Source organism: Rattus norvegicus, chromosome 1, assembly GCF_036323735.1.
Source record: "Rattus norvegicus strain BN/NHsdMcwi chromosome 1, GRCr8, whole genome shotgun sequence".
Taxonomy (NCBI): Eukaryota; Metazoa; Chordata; class Mammalia; order Rodentia; family Muridae; genus Rattus; species Rattus norvegicus.
The window spans coordinates 190,500,467-190,527,714 of record NC_086019.1 but is presented as its reverse complement, the minus strand read 5'-3'; the positions used below and the strand labels follow the sequence as shown (position 1 = coordinate 190,527,714).

The 27,248-nt window shown below is 48.6% G+C and overlaps 2 protein-coding genes and 1 long non-coding RNA gene across 27 annotated transcripts in view; 1 reads left to right on the top strand and 2 right to left on the bottom strand.

Annotated features, from left to right (window-relative positions):
• LOC134483838 (uncharacterized) overlaps positions 1-8,255 on the bottom strand; it is a 32,509-nt gene extending 24,254 nt beyond the window's left edge. The window contains exon 1 of the long non-coding RNA XR_010060933.1: positions 8,164-8,255. This is a non-coding gene — a long non-coding RNA (uncharacterized LOC134483838). The remainder of the gene's footprint in view (positions 1-8,163) is intronic.
• Positions 1,452-18,837, top strand: Atxn2l (ataxin 2-like). 25 transcript variants are annotated; one of them, XM_063267713.1, is made up of 24 exons: positions 1,452-7,845; positions 9,278-9,314; positions 9,422-9,478; positions 9,561-9,632; positions 9,865-10,015; positions 10,485-10,609; positions 11,437-11,528; positions 12,159-12,359; positions 13,000-13,175; positions 13,313-13,423; positions 14,096-14,305; positions 14,382-14,453; positions 14,680-14,750; positions 14,915-15,210; positions 15,308-15,377; positions 15,835-15,981; positions 16,081-16,153; positions 16,247-16,437; positions 16,682-16,811; positions 16,904-17,025; positions 17,200-17,412; positions 17,551-17,794; positions 17,944-18,103; positions 18,361-18,498. In XM_063267713.1, exons 1-23 carry the CDS (start codon positions 7,553-7,555, stop codon positions 18,096-18,098), a joined length of 3,309 nt encoding a protein of 1,102 aa, XP_063123783.1. In that variant the 5' UTR covers positions 1,452-7,552; the 3' UTR covers positions 18,099-18,103; positions 18,361-18,498. The 25 variants fall into 25 exon arrangements, with proteins under 25 accessions (XP_063123783.1, XP_063123844.1, XP_038938888.1 ...); XM_063267774.1 differs by lacking the exon at positions 17,944-18,103 and having other exon boundaries at positions 14,114-14,305; positions 17,741-17,794; positions 18,361-18,837; XM_039082960.2 differs by lacking the exon at positions 17,944-18,103 and having other exon boundaries at positions 14,114-14,305; positions 17,551-17,740; positions 18,361-18,837.
• Positions 18,838-19,734: 897 nt separating this feature from the next.
• Positions 19,735-23,342, bottom strand: Tufm (Tu translation elongation factor, mitochondrial). The gene is made up of 10 exons (NM_001106295.1): positions 22,954-23,342; positions 22,654-22,848; positions 22,018-22,184; positions 21,692-21,796; positions 21,444-21,608; positions 21,192-21,324; positions 21,004-21,108; positions 20,741-20,892; positions 20,517-20,636; positions 19,735-20,087 (listed from the first exon to the last, which is right to left on the bottom strand). Exons 1-10 carry the CDS (start codon positions 22,994-22,996, stop codon positions 19,914-19,916), a joined length of 1,359 nt encoding a protein of 452 aa, NP_001099765.1. The 5' UTR covers positions 22,997-23,342; the 3' UTR covers positions 19,735-19,913.
• Positions 23,343-27,248: the final 3,906 nt, after the last annotated feature.

Here is a 27,248-nt window from a genome sequence, read left to right as displayed (position 1 = left end):
TACAAGGCCCATCCCAAAGACTCTTTTGCTCCACCAAGGCCCCAGAAAAGGATCATGAACTTTCATAAACAGTGCCATTAGTTGCAGACCAAGTATTCAAATACATGAGTCTATGGGGAACATTTTACACATTCAAATCACTATAGCCTCTAAGCTCACTTCCCAGTAAAATTTTGATTTCCCATCTGAAATCTTGAAAGATCAAGCAGCACACACAGTCTGGGCTCTCTCTGCTTCCCATAGTTCATCGCACATAATAGTTAACATTGATGAAGAAACAAACGAATGGATCTCAACATTCTGCTCAACATAAGAATCAGCTTTGGAGAGCAGACAGGGACAGAGCAAAAAATTGAGGACAGAATTGGAAAGTTGGCTCATTAATAAAGATGTTTGCCATGCACATAGGAGGACCTGTACTTGGAACCCTGTGAAAACTGGACGTGGCACCTTGAGTCTGTAAGCCCAGTGCTCCTCCAGCACAGCAGGAGGTGGAAGAATTCTCTGTAGGCTCCTAGGCCAGCATCCCATGTGCATATTGGCAAACAAGACACCCTGTCTCAAACAAGGTGAAGGCTGACACCCAACACTCTCCTTTGACCTCCACATGCATGCATGCCTTCACTCATAGGCATCAGCAACTCAAGAGATCTGATGCCCTCTTCTGTCACTCCAGGCACACACATGGTGCTAAACCCATACATATAAAAATGATTTTTTTTTTTTGGGCTGGAGAGATGGCTCAGCGGTTAAGAGCACCCGACTGCTCTTTCAGAGGTCATGAGTTCAATTCCCAGCAACCACATGGTGGCTCACAACCATCTGTAAAGAGATCCGATTCCCTCTTCTGGTGTATCTGAAGACAGCTACAGTGTACTTATATATAATAAATAAATAAATCTTTAAAAAAAATGATTTTTTAGGGGTTGGGGATTTAGCTCAGTGGTAGAGCGCTTGCCTAGCAAGCGCAAGGCCCTGGGTTCGGTCCCCAGCTCCGAAAAAAAGAAAAAAAAATGATTTTTTAAAAGATATGGATGGAAAGGTTAGGAATATTTGAAGCATTTTTCTTACAACAGCAAACTCAGATTTTTATGTGTAAAACTCTATGTATCTTGTCTTTGACCTGTCAATCATTTGCAGTGCTGGCAAGAAAACCCAGAGCCTTAATATGGTGGTCCAATGCTGTACAGCTGAATCACCTCCCCAGTCCTTGTCTTTGTTCTCCTGAAACACAGCCTCATTGTTTAGTCCCAGCTGTCCTGAAACTCACTCTACACCAGGGCCTCAAACTCACAAAGACCTGCCTGCCTCTGTCTCCCAAGTGCATCACCTCCCGGCCTCTCTTGCAATTTTAAACTCTTCCATTTCACCCCTTTCTGTTTCCTGGTCATTCCTATTTCAGGACTGCGTTAGAATTTCTGGAAGAATTGAGATCAATCTTGAGGCTGTGTTTATGGAGAGTGAAGATAAGATGAGGGAGGCAAAGGCCGGGGAACGTCAGGTTCCGACATATAATGCAAATCCATACTTGATGGATGGTGCCAGAAAAAGCTGGTGTGACTCCTGAGGGTCTGAAGAATCTCAGGGAACTGAGTGGAAGTAGAGGGGTGGAGTAATTGTTAGAGTGTCAACTACCAGGATCCTCAACTGTGCACACGACTACAATCCCAGTGCTTGGGAGGCTGAGGCAGGAGGATCAAGAGTTCAAGGCTGGCATGGGGCACATAGTGAGAACCTGCCACAAAGAAATAAGGAAGGGCAACATACAATAATAAAAGTTAAAATAGGGGTTGGGGATTTAGCTCAGTGGTAGAGCGCTTGCCTAGGAAGCGCAAGGCCCTGGGTTCGGTCCCCAGCTCCGAAAAAAAAAGAACCAAAAAAAAAAAAATAAAATAAAAGTTAAAATAATAAGTCATCTGCTGTTTCTCTTGCTGCTTTGCCCCAAGGGTTGTAACTATGGAGACTGAGTCTAGATGTCTACTGGGAAAGAAACAGGAGAGCCAGAACCTTCTTTTGGAAAGGAAGTGGAGGAAATACTCAAGAAAGGAGCTTATACCAACCAAGCCAATGGCACTGGTGGAACTGAGGTGCTCCCACCTTCCAGTGAGGGCTCAGGTAGTTCTTGCTGCCAGCTTTGGTGCAAAGATGTTTAGGAGCAGTGCACGGTTGCAGAGTTCCACTCCACCTGCTGTGGGACAGCGACACACCGTAGGCTTACCCAACCCAAAGGTTCCCGCTGGTAGGCTGCAGAAATGTATTATTTGACATACAAAATCTTCCCTCCTCCAAGGTGGGAAATTTCTCTTTGTTTTATTTCAGTTCCTTTTTGTTTTTGACAGGGTCTTGCTATGTATCCTGAATGGCCTGGAACTCACAGAGATCTGCCTCCTGAGGGCTGGGATAAAAGCACATAGCCCATCACCTGGGAGACAAGGGCAGGCAAATCTCTGAGAGTTCCAGCGTATCCTAGGTTACATAGCAAGATACTGGCTTAAAGGGGGAGGGGGTCAGATAGTGGGATTAGACATGGGTCAGCTGTTGGGACTAGAGATGGGTCAGCAGTTGGGACTAGAGAGATGGGTCAGCTGTTGAGAATGCTTATGATCCTACAAGGAAACCAGGTTTGCTCTCAGCACCCATATGATAACTCACTGTTACAAGCCTAGGAGATATGACACCCTCTTCTGGCCTCTGAAGGCACCACATGTGTATACAGTACACACATATACACAGAGAAAATTCTTTTTTTTCTTTTTTTTTTCGGAGCTGGGGACCGAACCCAGGGCCTTGCGCTTGCTAGGCAAGCGCTCTACCACTGAGCTAAATCCCCAACCCCGAGAAAATTCTTATACACACAAAATAAGAGTAAATAAAATGGAGACCACTGGGGGCTACAGGATAAGACTAACCACAGCCAAAAGGTGCACCACCGGGCACTGGATGGTTAAAAAATTGTGTCTGACCAGTAATCCCAGCAATCAAGCACAATGAGGTCATATGCCTCACCTAAGACAAGCAAAGAGAGTGACATCTAGATAAGACAAACTCAGCTAAACAAACCACTTATCACACAGCCTGAGTGATTACTTCCTTCCCAAAGGCCTGGGTATGGCCCAAGAAGGGCATCAGAGCAGAGAGGAGAGAAGTGTGTCCTTGGAGGGAAGTAGTCCAGCCTTTGTCCTTTACTAGGTCTTACCTGACCGGAATAAGTGGAGGCTGTACCCAGTAACAATTTTAAAAGAAGATTTCAAATGCGAATGCTCATGGAGAACAACAGACGGGTGGTAAATGTTTGCCTAACATATCAATGAGACTGAAGGTTTTTTCCTTAAAGATTTGATTTTCAATCATGTGTATGTGTGTCTGTGTGAGCTGATGCCAAGTTTGTGGGCAATAAACCCTCTGGAGCTTGAATTGCAGGCAATTATGAGCTGCCTGACCTGGGTTCTGGAAATTGAACTGGGTCCTCTGGAAAAACAATACACATTTCTTATGGTTTGAATGTGCTTGGCCCAGGAAGTGGCATTATTTGGAGGTGTGGCCTTGTTGGAATAGGTGGGTCACTGGATCCTCCTCTTAACTGCCTGGAAGTCAGTCTTCCACTAGCAGCGGAAGATGTAGAACCCGCAGCTCCTCCTGCACCATGCCTGCCTGGATGATAATCGCTGAACCTATAAGCCAGCCCAATTAAATGTTATTTATAAGACTTGCCTAGGTCATGGTGTCTGTTCCCAGCAGTCAAACCCTAACTGAGACACATTCTTACTTGATGAGCCACCTCTCGAGCTCCCGACTGAAGTGTCAACATACATGGTCAGTGGCTTATTCTCTTCCCCTAACTTTAGAAGTGCCGAGTAGTGTTTATTGCTTATGTCTACGTTTATAATTTAAAACAATATTTTTATTTGTCTGTCTGTCGAAATGAATGCCTATGTAACACATACATTTGGGTGCCAACAGAGTCCAGAGATGAAGATGATGTGGGATACCCTGAAGTTGGAGTTGCAAGGAATACAGGCAGCTGTAGACTGCTCAGTGCAAAACAGAACTCGGGGCTGTGGCAGGATATTTGATCACATTATGAACCCAGAGATTGTGTTATATACTGAAAACAGCTGTTTCTAATTGTGGTGGGTTAGCCCACACCTTTAACCCCTCTGGCTGGAATACAGATATAAGGTCAAATGGCTGGGGTTTCTGTTTTTAAAAACAACATATTGGTGCCCCGGCCATTTGATTTATCAAAGAAGAGTCAGGTGCTAGATCCTGGGGTTAAAAACCTGCGAGCTCAAGAGGCAGAGAAAGTGCCCAGCTGACCTTCCTCCTCCAATCCAGATGTCCGAAAGGAAAAAGCCCCTTCTTTCTCCACACTGTCTTAAATACCTTTTACTCAGCTCTCTCCTTTTTACTTCTTTATGCTGAGTCCCTCTCAGCTGGTTACTTAATCAGCCTCTTCACCTGTCATTGACTTCATTTAATCCTGTTGGTCTTTCCAGTTCACAATCTTGGAGTTTCCAATGTGATCAACTATCCTGCACTCTTAACCACTGAGCCATTCCTGCAGCATCCTCACCCCACCATTTTTTTAAAAATTTGAGACAAGGTCTACATAGCCCTGGAATTCACAGAGATCCGTCTGCTTCTTCATCTGAATGCTGGGATTAAAGTTTATGTCACCATGCCCAACTTGCAAGCATGTTTCTAACCTATTATTCTGTGAGCTATCATCTATTATTGACATTTATCTTGTGGTGCAAATTGTCCCGGGTTTGAGCCGCCACCAGAACCCCTTCAAGCTAATTCCTGAATATCTTTTTTTTTTCCTGAATATTTTCTTTCTTGCCATGCTGAGTTTCCAGCACAGTGTGTCACACATGCTAGGCAAATGTCCTAGCACCGAACTAAATCTCAACTTAAGTAATTATTTTCTGACACATCTAGCTCAGGGTGATCTTAAACTTGATATACAGCTGAAGCTTGCCTTGAACTCCTGATTCTCCTGTCTTCACCTCTGAAGTACTGAGATTACAGGCCTGGACCATCAGGTCTAGCCAGAAAATAGTATTTTAAGCTCTGGGCTTTAGGGCTGGGAATTTAGCTCAGTTGGTCAAGTTATTTGGCTAACATGTGAAGCCCTGGGCTTATACCTCAGCACTGCACTGAAGTGGGTATGGTGCACTCGGGAGGTTAGAGCCTAGAGAATTATAAATTATTCCTGGCCATACATCAAGTTTGAAGCTAGCCTTAGATATATGACATCAAACGTGTGTGTGTGTGTGTGTGTGTGTGTGTGTGTGTGTGGCATGGTAGCACAGCACATCCTTTTTATTCAAGTGCTTTAATCCAAGCACTCCAGAGACAGGAGGGTGGATCTCAGAGTCTGAGGCCAGTCTGGTCTACACAGTGAGTTACAGGACAGCCAGGACTACAAAGAGAGACCCTGACTCAAAAAGAAGGGTGGGGGAATGGCTCCTCCGTTTAGAGTGCTGTGCTGGGTTCAGTGTCCAGTACCTATATGGTGTACATACATGCACTCAAGTTTACATATGCATAAAATAAAAATTTAAAACTCTGGGAGCTGGAGAGATGGCTCGGTTTCAGAGGACTTGGCTTTGATTCTTAGCAACCCAACCACATGGCAGCTTACATTTGCTAATTCCAGTCCCAGGGGACCTGATGCCAGCGTCTGGCCTGTGAGGTCAAACACACACACACACACACACACAGAGTACACAAATTTTTATTTTGTACACTGCTACCAAATGATCTATTTATCTTTCCCCTGCTCGCATACCTTTTGGGAAGTGTGTGCCAAGTCTCACCTGACCTGCTGGCCTTAAACTAAATATGTAGGGATGACTTTAATTAATTCCATTTTTCTGCCTCCAATGGGTTATTAATCTAAATGTAGATTTGGACTCATCTATACAACTATGTTCAGTTTGTTAGTGTCCACCCAATCCTATATTTAATTTTTGAATTGTGTTCACCAATAGTAGGATTTTAGGTTAACATTCCATGACAAAACCTGGGTGTGATGATGTATGTCTTTTTTTTTTTTTTTGGTTCTTTTTTTCGGAGCTGGGGACTGAACCCAGGGCCTTGCGCTTCCTAGGTAAGCGCTCTACCACTGAGCTAAATCCCCAGCCCCGATGATGTATGTCTTAATCCTAGCACTTAGGAAGAAGGCAGACAGATCTCTGTAAGTTTAAGACCACCCTGGTTGGCACAGGGAGGTGAAAGCCAGCTAAAGGAAATAGTGAGACTTTCAGGCTCCATCCAAGCTGTCAGATCTATTCCACCTGTATAGAAATCCATTTTCCTGCTCTGTTTTACCAAGTACCTCTGGTCAAATTATATAAATCTTGCACTACTTTGAGCTTTGAGTTTCTTAGTTACCCTTGTGCCCAAAGCATGGACCAATGTTCAACTTGTCTTCCTTCTGAAACAAGGTCTGCCCAGCTGACCTGGAACTTATATAATCCAGGCTGGCCTCAAACTTCTGATCCTCCTACCCTTCCTTCCTAGTGCTGGGATTGAAGTTGTGAACCACCACAGCTGCCCTCATTTTGAATGACGGCTGCCTTTATAGGCAAGCATTGTACCACGATTCTCCGACAGTGTCTTGCTATGCAGCCTGGGCTGGGTTCTGTAATATACTCTTAGAAGTCTAGCCTCCAGACTGCCTGTATTGTTACTGTTCTGGATTTCACTATCCCAGAAAAAGTCACTGAATTTCAGTTTCAAATTGGACACCTTTGTTAGGATGCACTTACGCTCAAGTAGTCATTCTAATGCTCATTAATATTCTAAAGGAGGTAAGATGGAGAACAGCATATTTAAAAACCCACCTGCCTTAAAGTTACCTGTACTAGGTTTGTCCTAGGGTTTTTTTTTTTTTTTTTTTTTTTTTTGGCCCACGAGACTCCGCCCACCGCTCACCCAGTGGCGGAAGAACCTCACGCTACGACGTGATACCTCACACCACCGCGGAGACTTTCTGACGTTACGCTTGTGGCGTGGGAGGGGCGGGTCCACCGGCACTTCCCCTTCCTGGCTTTGGCCCCTCCCACACTCGTTGTGAAGCAACCGCGGCCGCCAGTATTTAAGGTGGCTCGGAACCTAGAGGTGCTCTAGGCGCCTGCGCGGCTCCTTTTCCGCCCTAAGGGCTAGACCAGTCTGAGCCACAACTGGAGCCTCTTCTGCTTTCCGGAACTAACCGCCTGGCGGCGCTCCCCGCGCCCCTCCCCCGCCGGCGCTTCCGCCCGCGCTCCTCCCTCTCTCCTTCTCCAGCGACGCGCACGCGCGCCAAGCCGGCTCGCGCCCTCTCGCTATCCACCGGCCCGCGACATCCCCCCCTCCCCTTCCGCCTCGCGGCGCTTCCTCGCGCCGCCGTCTTCTCAATCCACCCCTGACACCGCGGGGCTCCCCCCGCCCGCCAACGGCGGGTCCCCTGCTTGGCGATCTCTCTCGCTTCCCGCGCTCTCCAGCAGGGGCCCAGCCTCAGGCCCTCTTTCCCTTCCCTCTAATTTCTCTTCCGGACGCTGCCATCATGTTGAAGCCTCAGCCGCCACAACAGACCTCCCAGCCCCAGCAGCCGCCCCCCACGCAACAGGCCGTGGCTCGCCGGCCTCCCGGCGGGACTAGCCCTCCCAACGGCGGCCTCCCGGGACCGCTGCCCGCTACCGCGGCTCCCCCGGGGCCTCCCACAGTGGTCTCTCCGTGCCTGGGGCCTGCAGCCGCTGCCGGCAGCGGGCTCCGCCGCGGAGCCGAAAGCATCTTGGCGGCGCCAGCGCCGCAGCAGCATCAAGAACGGCCAGGGGCAGTGGCTATCGGCAGCGTCAGGTGAGAACGGGACTCCTGGCTGGGGAGAGCCCAGGTGGCAGCGACTCGGCTTTGGCGGAGGCGCGCCGGGGCTTGGCGCTGTTGAGGGGCTCTTAGGGCCCAGAACCCCGTGAAGGAGGGGGTAGACCCTCGTGCCAACAGGTCGGAGAGAAAGATCTCCGGGCGGTCTCCAGGAGCCTGGGGGCAGTGCTCGGCTCTCTGGGCCTAGTCACCGCTTGGGGTCTGGGCCCTGAGGGGAGGCGGGGCGCGTCCCGCCAGCTCCGTCGGAAAAGGGTGTTGGGGGGGTTGAGGAGGTGATGGGGTCCCCAGCTCCATTACCACGGAGGATCTCGCGGTCCCCGGTTTCAGCCAATGGGGAGTCAGCTGCATGAAGGGGTCCCCGGCTGTAGCCAATAGAGGGGGGGCGCGCGGCCCACAGTTTGACCAATGGGAAGGGAGGGACTTGGGAGCAGATTGTTCCCTCCTCTTCCCGGTGTAGCCAGTAAGAGGGGAACGGAGTGGGCGGGGGCGCGGAAGCAGCGGCTACTGGGAAGACTGCAGACTGGGAAGCTCCTGCGCGCGCGCTCCCTGCCCGTACGTGCGCGCGGATGCTGTCTTATGACTCGGGCATTGGCTTGCCCCGGTAACACGTAGAGCAAAGACTGAGGAGGGGGGGGTTGGTTGGAGGGTTTAGGGGCGTCTGGTGTTGGTGAGTGAGGAGTGGGTGCCCTCGGTTTTCTTGGTGTGTCAATGCGATTAGAAGCAGCCACTAGACGCAGGCGCAGTGGCTTCTGTTCTAGAGCGGGTGGAGGGCTATGGGCTTTAGTGCGCAGGCGCATACCGGGCGAGGCATCCCGGTGGATGGTTTTTGCGGCTGCGCGGTCCCCCAGCCCCGCCAACGGCCCCCTCCTCGCCCTCCTCAACTGCCGGTTACATCAGCCGTCGAGGAGCTGTGTTACCTGGCGATTGGGGATCCTTTCAGAGTGGGTAACAGGCTGAATGAAAATAATGAGGGCGAAAGGGTGGGGTGTGGAGAGTATACCCCTCCTGGGATTTGGAATCCAAGGCTGCTGAAAGTGCTTTTTTCCTTTGGGAGGTAATGTGTCTAAGCTCAGTAGTGCTGCATTTGGGGTGCCCGAGCTTTCACCTTCACAACTGAATTGGGCTGTTGGTTTACAAATACAGCAGTGTTTTATGGGAAGAGTGAAGTCCCCTTGGAGGAAGTCAGGTTGTATTGCATTGGCTGTTAGCCGCATTTGACAGCTATTGTTTATTGAATTTTTTGTTGGCTTTTTAAAATCTTGAATTTGGAGAAAATGTTTTAGCAAGTAATTCCTGCTTTCCTCTTTAATGTGAGCATTTGTTAATCAGCCCGTAGCCTAAATCAGCAAGTTGACATGGTACATTGTTCTAGGGTTCACTGTTAATTAAAACTAGTTTCTCTCTTTAACAGGGGACAGACCACCGGAAAGGGACCCCCACAGTCACCAGTGAGTGCCTTTTTTTCCTCTTGTAAAGACTCAGAAGACATAGGGTGGGACAGTCTGGGAAGAAAGAGTATTCACCTGCTGCCCTTTGCTTTTTTCTTGTGTGACAGGTGTTTGAAGGTGTCTATAACAATTCCAGGATGCTGCATTTCCTGACAGCTGTAGTGGTAAGTGAGAGCTTTAACGTTGGGTGTCTGAGGAATATGCTGTTTCAGTTTTTTAAAGTGACTTAATCTTTCACCTTGCTAGGGTTCTACCTGTGATGTAAAAGTGAAAAATGGCACCACTTATGAGGGCATTTTCAAGACGCTGAGCTCAAAGGTCAGTGTACTCAAATCGTGGAGTTTCTGAAGCTGTGTATGAGAGTGCAATTGAGGTTTGTGTAGGGTTGAGAGCAGGCAGTTTTGAGGCTTTTGCTAAGTTCTCTGGCTGATGTTGAGAAATGCAGAACAACATGAGAATTTGATGTTGAAAGACTAGAAAGCTTTGAGAGAAGCCATCTTTTCCTCCCTTTGATACTGACCCTGGAATGTTGGGAATGGGGCTTTTGTAGTTTGAACTGGCAGTAGATGCGGTACATCGGAAAGCCTCTGAGCCAGCAGGTGGGCCTCGTCGGGAAGACATTGTGGACACCATGGTGTTTAAACCAAGTGATGTTCTGCTTGTCCACTTCCGAAATGTTGACTTCAATTATGCTACTAAAGGTATTGTTCTATACTGTTGTGCCAAGAAACTGAGTAGAGGAAGCCCATGGGTTGGACAAATTGGCTTGATTTATCTTTTTCAGTACGTTTTTCAGTAGCGATGACTTGAGTTCTTGAAAACATCTTGATACCTAATAGAGTCCAATGAATGTGACTAGTGGTGTAGATACTCCTGTTTTCCTGTTTCATGCTTTCACCTTTAGCATTTGGATTATTAGATTGGGCCTTTTTTGTTTGTTTTGAGTGTCTTTGTATATATGGCTAGCCTCCTTAGGCTTGGATTGCCTCTGCTTCCTGAGTGCTGGAATTACCAGCATTCACCATCCCATCTAGATCTGTTTCACTAGTCTTACCTGCTCCCATAAAACTAAATCTGGTGTTTCTTTCTTTGTGTTAAACCACTTGGGGTTGGGAATGAGGGTGAGAAGGGGGTGCATCACCTAACCCTCTTTCTCACCTTGGCCAACAGACAAGTTCACTGACTCAGCCATTGCCATGAACTCTAAGGTGAATGGAGAACACAAAGAGAAGGTGCTTCAGCGTTGGGAGGGCGGTGACAGCAACAGTGATGACTACGATCTGGAATCCGATATGGTATGTTCTCTGCTCCTGAGAGCAGGCGGGCTGAGTTGTGGTTGGCATGGGTTGTTGATGTGGACAGTCATTATTTTTTGTGGGGTGTTCGTGTTTGGAGGAGAGTGTTGTTCATTTTTGTTTTAGGGTCTGTTTTGGAAAGAAGGGTAGAAGAGGATGGGTCAGTTTTCCCATCCTCTGCATTGAAAACTGTTAACCTTTCTCTATGGCAGCACTTGTTATTGTAGTAAAAAGTCTTAAGTTGAGCATGGTATAACCCATACCCTCTAATCCAGCCTTGGGGAAGTTGAGGCAGAAGAATTGTGAGTTCCCAAACAGTCTGGACTATATAACAAAAAGTCTATCTTTATAAAAGCCGAGGAGAGAAGTGGTGCTGTGTAGGACTGTGCTTCTTCACACTGCTACCTCTGAGCTTAGGTATAAATTAAGCTGACAAGGTGGGTCAGCAGCTAAAGGTGCCTGCCACCACGCCAAGTGATGGAAAGGAACAGACTCCTGTAGATCGTCCCCAGACTTTGACTCACGTGCCTACCACACCACAGGAACAAACCTACAGAAGTAAAGGAAAAAAGGGTTTTTGAGTTTCTTTTTTTGAAAAAGCCATGATAGCCCCTGTAATTCCAGTTTAGAATGTGAAAACAAGAGGACCAAGGACTCGAGGCAGTCCTTCCTTGCAATTAGAACACAAGACCATTTCTCAAAAACGTCTTGTTAATAGATGCATGTCAGTGTGTTCAGTTTCCACAGGAGTTTTTAACTTGGTGGAGGCGAAATGGCATGCTATCTTCCCTTTTTTTACTGAGTTCTAAACATTCTTGTTCTCGTAGTCTAATGGATGGGATCCTAATGAGATGTTCAAATTTAATGAGGAGAACTATGGAGTGAAGACCACCTATGACAGCAGTCTATCTTCTTACACGTAAGCATTTTGGGAGTTTGCGGTGGTGATGTTGGGTGTCTGGTATGTAGAGCTTACTGTGGATTTAGCAAGGCAGACCTCTAAATGAAACCGTTGTTGTATAGTGTTTTTGGTTTCCCACCTGATTTGCCTATTCAATTTCTTGTGGATAACAATAACTTGGGAATGTAGCTCAGTTGTAAGTATGTGCTATACAAACATAAGGACCAGAGTTCTCTCCCCAGCAGCCCTTTAAAAAGATGAGTATGATGGTCAACCTTATCATTTTACTTCTGGAAAAGCAAAATCAAGCTAGGGATGGGGGGCAGGAGTGCTTGCTGCCAGCCAGCCTGACCTAATCTGAACCCCCAAAAAACGCATCAGATTCAGAACATGTCCTGGGGTTTTGCCTAGGGTTTGGCAGCTGTTTGTTGAATATATACTGACTGAACTGGGGGTTAAGTTCAATAGTGGAACACTTGCCTGACACTTGTAAGGCCCCGGGTTCAGCCTTTAATGCTACCAAAAAACAAGAACCCTGAAGTATTATTAGGTGGAATGCCACAGGCTTGGACTGGTCATGTAGTTAGAGCAGTGTGTCCTTTCATCGTTTCCTTGCCCTCGGATGGTAACCTATTTGGGCACTCTCAGGGTTCCCTTAGAAAAGGACAACTCTGAAGAGTTTCGGCAGCGGGAGCTTCGCGCGGCCCAGTTGGCTCGGGAGATTGAGTCTAGTCCCCAGTACCGTCTACGGATTGCCATGGAAAATGACGACGGGCGAACCGAGGAGGAGAAGCACAGTGCAGTTCAGCGGCAGGGGTCCGGGCGGGAGAGCCCCAGCTTGGTGTCCAGGTGACTATTTGGGGCTTACAGTAGGGTCTTGGCCTGGCCGGGAGCTTTGGTGCACAATTATTAAGCTTCACCATGCTAGTGTGGGTTAATACCTAGTGGTTCCCAGTTTTGAGGTTTAGACTGAACCCTAGAAAGTTGGTAATTTGCAGCTTATTGGGTTTTTAAAATGAAGTTGTGGGGCTGGAGAGATGGCTCAGTGGTTAAGAGTACCCGACTACTCTTCCAGACGTCCTGAGTTCAATTCCCAGCAACCACATGGTGGCTCACAACCATCTGTAAAGAGATCTGATGCCCTCTTCTGGTGTATCTGACTGAAGACAGCTACAGTGTACTTATATATAATAAGTGAATAAAAAAAAAGATTTATTTAAAAAAAAAAGTTGTATATGCTCGGCATTTCAAGTGTCCCCTTGGCCTTTCTGAGAGGTGAAGAGTGGAAAAACGGACAGACACCCTTGCCCTCTTGAGTGTGGGTAGAGAAGTAATGTCATAAACACATAGATGCGTTAGACTGTGACAGTCAAGACTGATAGTGAACACTGGAGTTGGGACTGTGGGGGTTGATGTTATTAATATTAAGTTTGTGGACTTGGTGGTGGTGGTAGTGGGGGTCTCCTGTCCTTACTCAAGTTTTTCCCAGGGAAGGGAAATATATCCCTCTGCCTCAACGAGTTCGGGAAGGTCCCCGGGGAGGAGTTCGATGCAGCAGTTCTCGAGGAGGGCGGCCTGGCCTTAGCTCTTTGCCACCTCGTGGCCCTCACCATCTTGACAACAGCAGTCCTGGTCCTGGGTCTGAGGCACGTGGTATCAATGGAGGTGGGTTATAACATATACTTGTGACAGAAGAAAGTGGGGAGAGTGATTAGTAGGATTTTAAGTGATTGATTAGCAGGATGAAGTATTGTGTTCTTGTAATGAGCACATGTTTCTTTTTCTTCACATTAAAAAAACAGGTCCTTCCCGCATGTCCCCCAAGGCACAGCGGCCTCTGAGAGGTGGCAAGACCTTATCTTCACCCAACAATAGGCCTTCTGGAGAAGCTTCTGTTCCTCCAACATCTGCAGGTAGAGAGCTTCAATGAGGCTTGGCTAGCTTGTGGGTAGGCGGTAGTAAATGAGTCTAAAGTCGTTGAAATACTGGGAAATAATATTTGTAGATGCTTGGTGTGTGAGGGTACGGTCTTGGATTTTATCTTCCATTTTCTGTTTCTATCTCGTCTTTTTCCAGTTAGGGTTTCTCTGTGTAGCCCTGGCTGGCCTGGAACTCCGTAGACAGGCTAGTCTCAAACTTAGAAATAACACCTGCCTCTGCCTCCCAAGTGCTGGGATTAAAGGCGTTCAGATGGATTTAATTTAATCTTTTTAAGAAAGAACTTTTTTATTTTTCCTGGGTTCTAACCTGTCAGTTCATGGGTTGTCAGGTGTTCTGTTGAGACTAGTTTTTTTAACCAACATTTTAGGACAGGAGAAGCTATAGCATTTCCAGTCTTTTTGTAATACCCAATGAAACCATTTGCCTGCCCTGGTCTTAACACAGGAAATTGTGGCCCTAGGTGTAAAAAATGCTGGGGCTGGGGATTTAGCTCAGTGGTAGAGTGCTTACCTAGGAAGCGCAAGGCCCTGGGTTCGGTCTCCAGCTCCGGAAAAAAGAACAAAAAAAAAAAAAATGCTTATAAATTTTCTTTGGGTTTCCCCCCTATATGCACTACTTCCTGGCCAGCAGTAACCATTGTATAGCTCTCCCTTTTCTTCCAGTGGGCCGGATGTACCCTCCACGGTCTCCCAAGTCTGCTGCCCCTGCCCCAGTCTCAGCTTCCTGTCCTGAGCCTCCCATTGGTTCAGCAGTAGCATCCTCTGCCTCCATCCCTGTGACATCATCAGTTGTGGATCCTGGAGCAGGCTCTATTTCCCCAGCATCTCCAAAACTCTCCCTGGCCCCTACAGATGGTAAGAACCAGTTGTAAATGCTTGAGAACTGTGGGTGTGACTTAAGAGCAGGAACTTATTGTCTCTCTTTCCTCAGTAAAAGAACTCCCAACCAAGGAGCCCAGTAGGAGTTTGGAAGCCCAAGAGCTGGCCCGCATAGCTGGGAAAGGTGAGGGCAATTTTACTCTGTAATCCCATTTAGTTGCAGGAGTGTTTCCCTTAAGAAGTCCATTAGGATTTGAAAGCAGTGCCCATCTATCTGTCCTTGGATATCATTTATCTTTCAATATTCTCAAGAGCTCACTCTTTGGTTTCTTGTTCTGTACTACTAACTAGCCCTGTGTGATCTTTCAGGGGGGGAAAATGTGTCTTTTCTCATTTCACTGTTTCCTCAGTCCCTGGCCTTCAGAATGAACAAAAACGCTTTCAGTTGGAAGAACTGAGGAAATTTGGGGCCCAGTTTAAGGTAAGTGAAGCATGAAAAGGAGCTAGGATTTATGCAGGCTGTGGGGTATGTAAGGACAAAGGCCAAGCAGATGGGAAAGATGAGATTGAGCAAGAGTGAATGTAGGAGGTAAAGACTGGGGTCTGGAGTGGACAGTATGATATGTGAACTATTTCTCCTCCCAGCTTCAACCTAGTAGCTCCTCTGAGACGGGCCTGGATCCATTTCCTTCCCGGATCTTGAAAGAAGAGGCCAAAGGAAAGGAGAAAGAAGTGGATGGTCTATTGACTTCAGATCCTATGGGATCCCCAGTCTCCTCCAAGGCAGAATCCATATTGGATAAGGAAGACAAAGTGCCCCTGGCAGCAGTAGCGGGGTCTGAGGGGCCAGAACAGCTCCAACCACCTTGCCCCAGCCAAACTGGCAGTCCTCCAGTGGGCCTCATCAAGGGAGATGACAAAGAGGAGGGCCCGGTTACTGAGTAGGTGGTGGTGATGGATGGTGTGAGGGAGGGATCTTTGGTGCTTCTCAGCTGTTGCAGGACATGACTTAAGAGCTCGCTTTACTTTCTCTTACAGACAAGTAAAGAAGTCTACTTTGAACCCCAATGCCAAGGAGTTCAATCCAACAAAGCCTCTGCTGTCTGTGGTGAGCTGGGGCTATTGCATGCAGACTTGGGTCTTTTTGAGGGGACAGTAGAGGAGAGCACTTGACTGTCAGGATAGCATGCTGTCCCATAGTGTGAGATGGCACTTCAGTCTGGAAAGGAGCAGTTGGACTGCTTTGGAAAAGCAATGATTATCTCCAGGGTTGAGTGATGAAAGCTGTTTATTGATTACTTTGGTTCTTACTATTTGGCATGTCGAGTGTATGAGGAGGGTTAGGACTATGAGCTTGAAGGAATCTACTGACGTGGCTTTAACGTGTACTCGTGGGGCTTCTAGATTTCAGACAACCACTTAGAGCCCTGTGAATGCCCATCTTGTGATTTGCTGTAAAGCTCTTAGGAAAAAGTGTAGGATATATTTGGCACACATTAGTCCATGGATTTGAAAAGGCTGAAGTGGGATTGCAGAAATATAATGTCTCCCCTTGTCCCTTACAGAACAAATCTACCAGTACTCCAACTTCACCAGGGCCCCGTACTCATTCAACACCTTCCATACCGGTGCTGACAGCAGGCCAGAGTGGGCTCTACAGTCCCCAGTACATCTCATATATACCTCAGATCCACATGGGACCAGCTGTGCAGGTAGGAGAGACTGAGTGAGCCCAGGGAAAGTGCCCACTGTCCAGGTCAGACTGTTCCAGTGTTGATGAGCACCTGCTGAGCCCTAGTTCTTCTCCTTAGGCACCTCAGATGTATCCATATCCTGTATCCAATTCGGTGCCTGGGCAGCAGGGCAAGTACCGGGGTGCAAAAGGTGAGCAGGGTTGGGAAGGGCAGCTGGGGCTGCCTAGTGCCTCTTGGCAAGCGAAGACACCTGAGCTTTGCACTGTCTACCCTCCACCCACAGGCTCACTTCCCCCCCAGCGCTCTGACCAACACCAACCAGCCTCAGCCCCTCCAATGATGCAGGCTGCTGCTGCTGCTGCTGGCCCACCCTTGGTGGCTGCCACACCTTATTCCTCCTACATCCCTTACAACCCACAGCAGTTCCCAGGCCAGCCTGCCATGATGCAGCCCATGGCACACTACCCTTCACAGGTACAGAACACACCTCTGAAATCCACTGAATAGTGGTGGCTAGCTGTGGGATTGGCAGTGTCTGACTTGGTTAAGATGTAGTTCCTGTAACAAGACATTGAACTTCCGCTCCCAGTTTTTCCTTTTGAATTAAGGTGGTTACTGTCTTTAAGATAACTATTGAGACTTGTGTTGCTATGCACAGAGAGGCTGACAGGACATTCCAGGCAGGTCTACTTAGCATATTGCTTTCTTTCTTCACCAGCCGGTGTTCGCCCCTATGCTTCAAAGTAATCCACGAATGTTGACATCGGGAAGCCATCCCCAGGCCATCGTGTCATCCTCCACTCCTCAGTACCCTTCTGCAGAGCAGCCTACCCCCCAAGCCCTTTATGGTGAGTTCTGGTGCCTACTTTGTCACTGGGATGTTTGAACCGCTATCCATTTGGTGTGCTCAGTACTAGGTCTCCCTTCTTTCCCGCTGCAGCCACTGTTCACCAGTCCTATCCACACCATGCCACGCAGCTCCATGGCCACCAGCCTCAGCCGGCCACCACTCCTACTGGGAGCCAACCACAATCCCAGCATGCGGCCCCCAGTCCCGTTCAGGTGCCTGTAATGTGGGAGTGGGTTGGAAGGTCTGAATGGTCAAACCAGGAATTGGGTGGCTGGAAGAGGGCTTCAGGAGAACTGGGTCATTCTTCAACAGAGAAACAGTATGAGCCTATGGTTTGCCTGCATAGCAGAATGGGTGGCATTCATACCTCACTTCTACTCCGGCAGCACCAGGCGGGGCAGGCCCCACACCTGGGCAGTGGACAACCACAGCAGAATCTGTACCATCCAGGGGCCCTAACAGGCACGCCACCTTCTCTACCACCGGGACCTTCTGCCCAGTCCCCTCAAAGCAGCTTCCCCCAGCCAGCTGCTGTGTATGCCATCCATCCCCACCAGCAGCTGCCCCACGGCTTCACCAACATGGCCCATGTTACCCAGGTAAGAACCCAGAGGTGTGTGCCAGAGGATGACCTGTTGGAGGGTAGTTTGTATCAGTACAGGCTGTGCAGTGCTGCTTTGATAAGAAATCTCAGAACCTCTCATCAAGCTGGGCACTGAAGCTAATTTTCTTTACAGGCCCATGTCCAAACTGGAGTCACAGCAGCCCCGCCCCCACACCCTGGGGCTCCCCACCCGCCCCAGGTGATGCTGCTGCACCCCCCCCAGGGCCATGGGGGCCCCCCCCAAGGCGCGGTGCCCCCGAGTGGGGTGCCTGCACTCTCAGCTTCCACACCCTCACCCTACCCCTACATCGGACACCCCCAAGGTGAGCAGCCTGGCCAGGCGCCTGGATTTCCAGGAGGAGCCGATGACAGGATTCGTGAGTTCTCGTTAGCTGGGGGAATTTGGCATGGAAGAGCTGAGGGGCTGCAGGTGGGGCAGGATGCACGGGTTCTGGGTGGGGATTGAGGGGTCTTGGAGGCAGGGCTGTCCCAGAGGGCGCCCGCCGACCCACACCTGTCTGTGAAGTATGTAGGGTGGGCAGAAGCCACAGTCGCCGCCGCCAGGGGCTTGCTCCTGGCTCTGTCCTTTGCTTCCCTCCGTCCTCGCTCAGTTGTGATCCAGCAGCCCCCCTCCCCACTGCCTCCCCAGCTCTCAGTGACCCCGACTGTCTCCTGACTTAGCCGAGGTAAGGTCAGCGCAGCAGACAGGGCCAGACTGGGGCGTGGGGGGCTGAGCTGGGCAACTGAGTAAGGGCTCTGGCCTACTGGGAAACAGCGATTGACCTGTGCTTCTGACAGCCCCCTGAGACTCCTCGAGGAGGCCGCTCCTCCCCACACCCCCACACCCCCTGGACGCATTGACAGAGGGACAGCTGCTCGGGTTCTAATGCTCCTGCTCTCTCTCTTTCCCCTCCAACCAGTTCAATCTCATCCCTCCCAGCAGCTCCCCTTCCACCCCCCGGGGAACTGAAGATTGTCCTGGCCGCGACCTGAGACCTCCATGAGTGGAGGGAAGAGTGATCTATGTCTCTTCCCCCAGCAGCTGGGACCAGTCCTAGCCCCGCCCCCAACCCCTTTCCCTTGGGGAGTTGGGGAATTCCTGCCAAGCACCTTGAACGGGAGGGGTCCTTCAAGTGGGCCGGGCTGGGGTCCAGCGGGGGTGGGGGAGGTTCCTGCTCTGTCCCTGCTGGGTCCCACCCAGTCTTGTCCTCCCATCCTCTCATCTATTCCCCACCCCGCTGGAGACGGAAGATCTTTTATTTTCTATTATTTATAACCTCAGACTTGGGCCCCCTGTTCTTCTCCATTAACTTGAGTGTCCTGTGTGAGAGACCGACAGACAGATGCCTCAAGGACTTTTACTTTTTATTACATAAAAAATTTAAAAAAAATAAAAAAATAAAATTTTAAACTAACTTAACCTGCCTATAGGTTTGATTCTTAAAAACAAAAGTACTTTTCCCTCCTCCATAAGGAGGTAGTTTGGAGTTTTGTAACCAGAGCCCGCCAAGGACTGGAATAGTCTTTGGTGACCTGCAGGACCTTTGGGCTATAAAACATGCTTTGGAACGGCATAAAAAGCCCCCAGAATCTGGGCATGGCTGTATTGGGTGAGAGAAAGGGACAAGGTAACTAGTAAACTGCACTCAGGACAGATGGTACAGGGAAGCTGCAAAGCCATGAGGTTCAGTATGCATAGAACTGGAGGTACTGCTAGCCATGAAGGCAGTTTATGACCTCAGTAATTGCCCTGGGTAATACCTGATTTTCTGTGTCCTTATAGGCCGCAGTGCCTAGCTAGCTGTGGTTTGGTGGGAGGCAGCTGTTTTGTATATTTGGTGCCAGGAATTGAACCCAGGAGGTATACAAGTTAGGCGAGTGCTCTGCCACTGAGATGAACTCTTTAGCCCTTAAAAGTCTTGGCTTGGAATATAGGCGATGTCAGTTTGCTAAGGTTAAGTCTGTACTTAGGTACTGAAGTACAAGATCTACAGATTAACTATAAAAAGCCATATATTAACCAAGTAGAAGAACAAAGAAATGATTAGCATCTGAGCTGAGCCCATGGTGGCTCCTGATGATAACCAAACCTTTTCCCAATCTAGGAAAACAGTTGTATTTTGCTGGCAAATCACACAAAGTTCATTGAATTGGGTACTTTTTCTTAAGTTGTCTCAGCACTGATAATGGCTTTGAGTCTGATTTTGTCTGGCCCGTATGCCAGACATGGATGTGATGCTGGAGAAACTCGTATGGCTGTGCAGTGCTCCAAATCCAGTGCTCCCACACCTCCTACTACACAGAAGGCACAAGACACAGGCTGCATTATTCACGGAACAGTTTTATTTGCCAACCTCTCTTGGCGGGCCACTCACTCCTTGTGAGCAGGATTAGAAATGTCCATAGGTGTACTCTGGTTGGATGCAGCTTGTGTCCACAAGTGGGAATGCTGACCAGGGCAGCTTTAAGCTCAACAACCTGAGCAGAAGTCCAGACTCAGCTCCATTTGATGTTCTTGTCCTCCTCGGTCATGGCTGGTACATCAGTGACAAGGCCTGTGCCAATGGTCTTGTTGCCATCCCTCAAAGTGAAACGTTGGCCTTTCTCTAAGATCATGGGCTGCCGCAAGATTAGGCTAAGCTTCAAGTCCTCTCCAGGCATGGCAAGTTCCTAGTAGGAGGAGCACAGGGCAACCATCAGGACACCGGCATTGTGTACCTTCAAAGCGGGCTTGCCATGGGGATAAAGATCGTGGGAAGATGCAACAGATGAAGAATCTGGGAAGTTTCATCTAGTTGCCAGGTAGTGCAAACAGCATAGAAAAAGTAAAAGGGATCATAATCGGGGAGTTGGCATCATGAAGTTTTAGTCGACAGGATTTTTCTGAGCCCTTCATGCTTCATGAATCTAAACAAAGCACATCTGCTTGTTTGAGACAGGATTTCTCTGTATATCTGACTGGCCTGGATTTAGCTCTGTAGGCCAGACTGGCCTTGAACCCAGATTCACATGCCTCTGCCTCCCAACTGTTGGGATTACAGTCACAGGCCATCACAACTCAAGTTCTATTCCTTTTATATCCCCCTAGCCCCAGCATACCTTCCCTGGAGGCAAGATGACTCGACAGGCCATGTCCCAGGTCAGGGAGAACATGACGGGCATGAAATGAGATACAAAGGGTTTGTGGCGGCCACCCTCCTCCTTGCTGAGGATATAAACCTAGAGGAGAGGAGCAATAAGGATGGAATGGCCTGGCCACAAGTCCTGCTTCTATGCAAGGGAAACTTGGCTCAGCCCTGCCAAACATCACTTGGAGCCCTCACCTGGGCCTCCACCTTCTGGTGGGGTTGGATGGATCCTGGCTTGACCATGACCAAACCACGCCTCAAATCCTCTCGCTTTAAGCCTCGGACCAGAGCACCAAGGTTATCCCCTGCCTCAGCCCTCTCCAGGCTCTTGTGGAACATCTCAATGCCTACAAGGAAGAAGACAGGAGAGAAAGTAGTCTCAGGTAGAATGAAGGTACAAGATCTACCTGGGAAAGGATCATTCTGACTGCGCCCTTGGATCTGAAATCATCTTATACCTGTCACCACAGTGCGAATGTTCTTGTTATGTCCCAGCAACTCACACTCATCTCCTTTCTTCAAAATGCCACGTTCTAGTGTACCTGTCACCACTGTGCCGCGGCCTGGAAAGAAACAGGACATGTTATTGGGGACCTAGGGTTAGATGGCCCCTATGGGGAGGGGTGTAAGTGAGCATGGGCCTCACCAGGAATAGAGTAAACTGACTCTACAGGGAGCAGAAAGGGCTTCTCCAGGTCCCGGGTGGGTACTGGGATGTAAGTGTCCACAGCATCCAGAAGCTTCTGCACTGACTTCACACCTAGCTCAGGATCACGTTGCTGTTGGAGAGAGAGAGAATAAGACCCTGAAACTTCTGCTCCTTTCACAGGATGCTAAGTCTCCAGGTACAGAGCAAAGCTCTACCCCATCCTCCACCAACAGGAGCATGCGCCTTCACCTCAAGAGCACAGAGGGCCGAGCCTACGATGACTGGGGTTTCCTCTCCTTTATAGCCAAACTCAGTGAGCAGCTCCCGGATCTCCAGCTCTACCAGCTCCACCATCTCCGAGTCCTGGACAGCATCTGCCTTGTTCACATACACCACAACATGCTCTACCCCAATCTGCAAGCGAGAGAAGAAACTGAGAAACTATCCTGAGTCATCTAACTTCTCACTTAATTTCCATCCCACTCAGACCCCAGTACCTGCTTAGCTAGCAGTAAGTGCTCTCGGGTCTGGGGCATGGGGCCATCATTAGCTGCCACCACCAGGATGCAGCCATCCAGAGGGGCGGTGCCTGTGATCATATTCTGAGTGGAAGAGGAAGAAGGTCAGCTTAGTTCAAGGACCTCTTCACCCGTGCATCACTAACTAGAGGTAGCTGTGAAGATCCCCATCTCTACCTCACCACCCACAGCCATGGCCACAAATCTTAGTTCTTGCGTCCAAACACCGCCACTATCTTATAACCTCCTCCCCTCAGACCGCCACTGACCGGAAGCAGGTTTTGGCTGTCCCCAGCAACCCTCACCTTAACATAATCTGCATGACCAGGGCAGTCTGTGTGGGCATAGTGTCGGGCAGCAGTGCTATACTCCACATGAGCTGCATTGATGGTGATACCCCGAGCTCGCTCCTCTGGGGCATTGTCTATCTCCTCGTACTTCTTGAACTTAGCTCCACCTCCCTCGGCTAGAACTACCGGAGGAAGAGAACACACCTCTAAACTCAGGTTCAGAGCTACAGACGAGGCTCGGGCACAAGCCTGGATCCCTCATACATAAACAATCTAGATGGATAAATCTAAAATCTCAAATTCTATTAGGAGAGATAACTTTGGAAGAGAGTGAGCAACAGAAAGAATTTTCCAGGGTGTCTGCCCATCAAAGACGCTTCAACTTCTTCACTGACAGCGTCTCCTTACAGAACACTCCACACAGGATAGAAACCATTCAAACTGTTGCAATTTGTGCCTCACAGAGCTCTTCTTGTACAGGGAAACCTGTCTCCTGCATCTTCCAAACCACCCCTCGTCGGAAGTGTCTTTTGGCGCCAGGCTAAACTTCAGCAGACTACAAGATACCCACCCTACTCCCTGGTTCTGGCCCTTCCAGCTGACGGGGCATTGCCGGTCGCCCCCAACCAAACCCAACACAACTCTACTCACTTTTCGTGATGGCTGCGGTCAGGGTGGTCTTGCCATGGTCCACATGCCCGATGGTACCCACATTCACATGGGGTTTGTCGCGTACGTAAGTCTTCTTGGCCTCCACTGCTAGGCCGCGACACAAGAAGGGCGATGCCGGGGCCTTCAGCGGCCGCAGCCGACCTTGCAGAAATGGGGTTGGGCTGGCGCAGAGACCTGAGAGGAAAAGAAGGCGCTTGGAATCAGGGAGTGGACCCGAACCCAGCTACCCTCCACGCCCCTCACGTCTCCAGGCTGCCTACGTCCAACCCGCCCCCTCACCGCTGAAACGGGGCGTCGCTCGTAATAGAGTCGCTGCCGCCATTGTGGTAGTACTCGGCGACCGGGACCGAGAACTAGGGACCCGGAGCCCGCGCGTGTAGGGAAGGACGGGCACTTGGAACAGCAGATCACTTCCGGCGGAAATGAGGGTCGGGACAGCGACTTTGGGAGCCTCTAGCAGAAAGTTTCTATGGCCACGGCCACTTATATCCGGGCATGGAGCGGAAAAGGAGGTTTCTGGTGTCTCGCGGGGGATGATGGAGAATTTTCACAGTTCAACCTGAGGGGCCACTTTAGGAGGAAAATGCGGAGCGCCCCACAATGCACGAGCGCTCCCGAAGGCTTATGGGTGTTGTAGTTTTCAGGGCAGCGGGCTTAGGGTTAGTTTGCTATAGGCATTAGCTCCGGCTGAGTTCGGTCCATAGGTTAAGTTCTCCCAGCCTGTGAGAGGCAAAATTAACTAGAGTCAGGGATAGAGTCCAGGGAGTTCCAGTCCTTGACCATTAAATACAGTCCCCATATCTCTTGCAGGAATCCTGTGCTTTCTAAGGTTCCTAAGTTAAACTCTCCCCTCCAATAGTTCTTTGGCCGCTTGAGAAACAGGGTCCCCCCCCCCCTTTTTTTTTCTTTCTTCCTTCTTCTCTCCTTCCTTCCGTGACAGAGTCTCACTACATATCCTTGGCTGCCTTGGAACTCTCTATGTAGACCAGGCTGGCCTCCCAATTCTAGAAAGATCTCCTGTCTCAGTGCTAGGATTAAAGGTGTGCACAGCCTGGCCCAGAGAAATTTTCTTAGTGGTAATTACTCCCGCCTTATTTTGTTCATGTGACATTGAGGAAGTGGACGAGCTTTGGAAGTTTCTAATAATCCGAGTCTTTTGTCTCCACAGCGGAGCGCGTGGTGGATACCCAGCAAATGTGTAGTAGTGACTTTTAACTGTCACGTTCATCTCTTCCCACCGCTTCTTCAACTCTCACGAATTGGTAAGAGAAGCTACTTAACTCCGACTTTCTTTCTGAAACTTACCCTATCAAAGCTTAGTTGACAGCGTTTGTTCTAAATGCTGTAGATTCCCCAATTCCATCCCTAGAGAAATGTCTAAGCACAAACAAGTTACATTACATCTCCTCTAAAAATCAAATGGATCGAGATACAGGTACACACTTATGATCTCAGCACTTTAGACACGGCGGCAGGAAATCCAGTCCTAAGTCCTGAGCACAGACTGAAACTCTGAAAAGGCAAAGATAAAAGGACAATGAAGTGTTACTAGAATCCTGTGCTAGACTCCTCTCAGTCTTGGTGATCTTTTTATCTAAGGAGTCCAGATGAGGGGCTGAAGAGACAGCTCAGCAGTTAGGAGAGATGGCTGCCCTTGCAGGGGACCTGGGTTCAGTTCTCAGCACCTACGTGGCAGCTTATAACCACCTGTAACTCCAGTTCCCAGAGAATCTGGCACCTTCTTCTGGCTGGCTGTAGACTCTAGACATGCACACAGTGCACTTAAGTACACGCAGACAAAACACTCATACCCATAAAGTAAACATTTAAAAATTTTCAGAAGAGACCTGCAAAGTGTGATTATGGAATGGAGTTCATTCGCACAGTGAAGTGGAGCATTTCAAGAGGTGAGAGTGGACAATGTCCAATTTGTAAGTCTCACATCAGTGCTTCCAGAGGTCATTAGTCTTGTGTGTTCTGATCAGATGAGGTTAATCCTTTGATGGATTTTGTGGGTCTAATCCTCCATTTCTTGCTGAGATTTCATCTTGCAGCAAGATACCATTTAACTTTTCTGTAGCTGGACTTTGGCTACCTTCTAGGTTCTTCTTTCTTCCACCCTTCTCCACCCTCTTTTTCACCCCTTCAATTCCCTAACACTAGATAGGAGAGAAAAAAGGACAGAGGGGAAAGGTGTTGCAGGATATTTGATCACACTATGAACCCTGAGATTGTGTTATCTACTACTGCTGCTGCTGCTGCTGCTGCTGACAATGATGATGATGATGATGACGACGATGATGATGGTGGTGGTGGTGACAATGAAGAAGAGGAGGAGGAGGAAGAGAAGATGAAGAGGAAGGAGGAGGAGGAGGAGGAGGAGGAGGAGGAGGAGGAGGAGGAGGAGGAGGAGGAAACTGTTTCTAGTTGTGGTGTGGCTTCGCCCTTAGCACACTCTTAATAGCTCTGGCTGGAATACAGATATGGCCTTTATACATCTTTAATCCCAAACAATGAAGGTAAAGTTAATTTGTAGAAGGAAGCAGCCATGTTTGAAAGTGATACCTAGTTGAGTGGGAGACAAAGTGATGAATCAGAGAAAGATCCAACAGAATAGGATATGCCCAACTCTCATGAGAAGGGAGAGGAAGGGGAAGCTACTTAAGAGAGCACAGAGCACAGAGGGAGAAAGGAGAGAAAAAAAAGAGGCAGTTTTACAGGGAGAGTTGTACAGAAGCAGGTTGTAGAAAGAGGCCAAGCTAGACACAGGTGAAGACACAAGGAGCCAGAGAATGAGAAGGAGCCAAAAGTTCAGAACAGATTGCCAGAGTTAGTTTGAGGCCAAGCAAAACAATTCAGGAGAAACTGAGAGAAGCCAGAGTGGATCGATCAGCTCGATAAGGGGTTTGAGTCAGAATTGCTAAGTTGAACAGTTAGCCAGAGTTCAGAGAGATCTAGGAAGGGGTAAGTTTATTCAGCAGTAAGTCTCAGAGGTTGAAGACATTCTAGGCCTAGATAGGATTGTGCAGAGGCTAGACACTTACAGGACTAGGCCTAAACCCAGTATGGTGGGCACACTTGTAATCCCAGCACTCAGGAAGTGGATCAGAAGTTCAAGCTCATCCTCCACCTTTTGTAAAATCACCTCCAGTTTAAAATATATGAGACTCTGCCTCAAAAAGGCCCAAGGAAGCTAGGGAGTCATGGCACATGTCTTTATAAAATTTATAAATTTTTCTTTTTATTTATTCATTTATTATATATAAGTACACTGTAGCTGTCTTCAGACACACCAGAAGAGGGCATCAGATCTCTTTACAGATGGTTGTGAGCCACCATGTGGTTGCTGGGAATTGAACTCATGACCTCTGGAAGAGCAGTCGGGTGCTCTTAACCGCTGAGCCATCTCTCCAGCCTGGCACATGTCTTTAATCCCAGCACTTGGGAGGCAGAGGCACAGGCAGGCAGATTTCTGGATTCTGAAGTCAACCTGGTTTAAACCGTGAGTTCCAGGACAGCCAGGGCCACACAGAAACAAATAAACAAAAACAAAGAAAAAACTACAAACAAGTACAAAAGGTCCAAGGAAGGAATACACAGAACAGACTGGTTTGTCGGTGCCTCAGGTTACCTGAATCTCACATTTGCAGCTTTAATACAAGATAGAACTCTAGACGGGGTTTGCACTGATTTTGCTCTAGGCTTAGAGCAATTTGGTGCTGGGCCAATGCCTGAAATCCCAGCACTTGGCACAGCACTGATGGACAAGAACACACTTGATAGGCAGGGACAAGAGGGTTGAAAGTTTAAGGCCACCCTCTGTTATACAGGGAATTTGAGACTAACCTGGGATGCAGGAAATCCTGTCTCAGAAAAGCCAATAAAATGGTGAGGGCCTGGTGAGATGGCTCAGTGAGTAAAGATGATTCCACCAAGCCTGATGACCTGGATTCAATTCCTGAGGCCCCCACATGGTAGGTTGGGGAGAACCAACTCCCACAATTGTTCTGATTTTCACTATTGTGAATCTGATTGAGCACTATTGTGGGCAAGCACTATTGTGGGCATACTCATGCACGCATGCATGCACGCACGTGTGCGCGCACACACACACGTGTAAATAAATACATAAATATATAAGTAAATATAAGTAAATATAATAAAACTTTTTTTTTTCAGAGCTGGGGACCGAACCCAGGGCCTTGTGCTTGCTAGGCAAGTGCTCTACCACAGAGCTAAATCCCCAACCCCCATAATAAAACTTTTTAAAAGGGGGGTTGGGGATTTAGCTCTGTGGTAGAGCACTTGCCTAGCAAGCACAAGGCCCTGGGTTCGGTCCCCAGCTCTGAAAAAAAGAAAGGAAAAAAAAAAAGAGAGAGAGAGAGAGAAACATCAACAAAAGTTTTTTTTGTGCAGAATCATTAACATTTTTGAAATGGAATGGCCATCCATCCTCCACCCCAAGCAATCTATTTATTTAGCTATGTGTCAGGCACCTGGGATAATCTCATGTGCATTGTGGAAAGGTATTCTTAGTGTTTCGTAAACATCTCCTTTACATTCTCACTGATTTA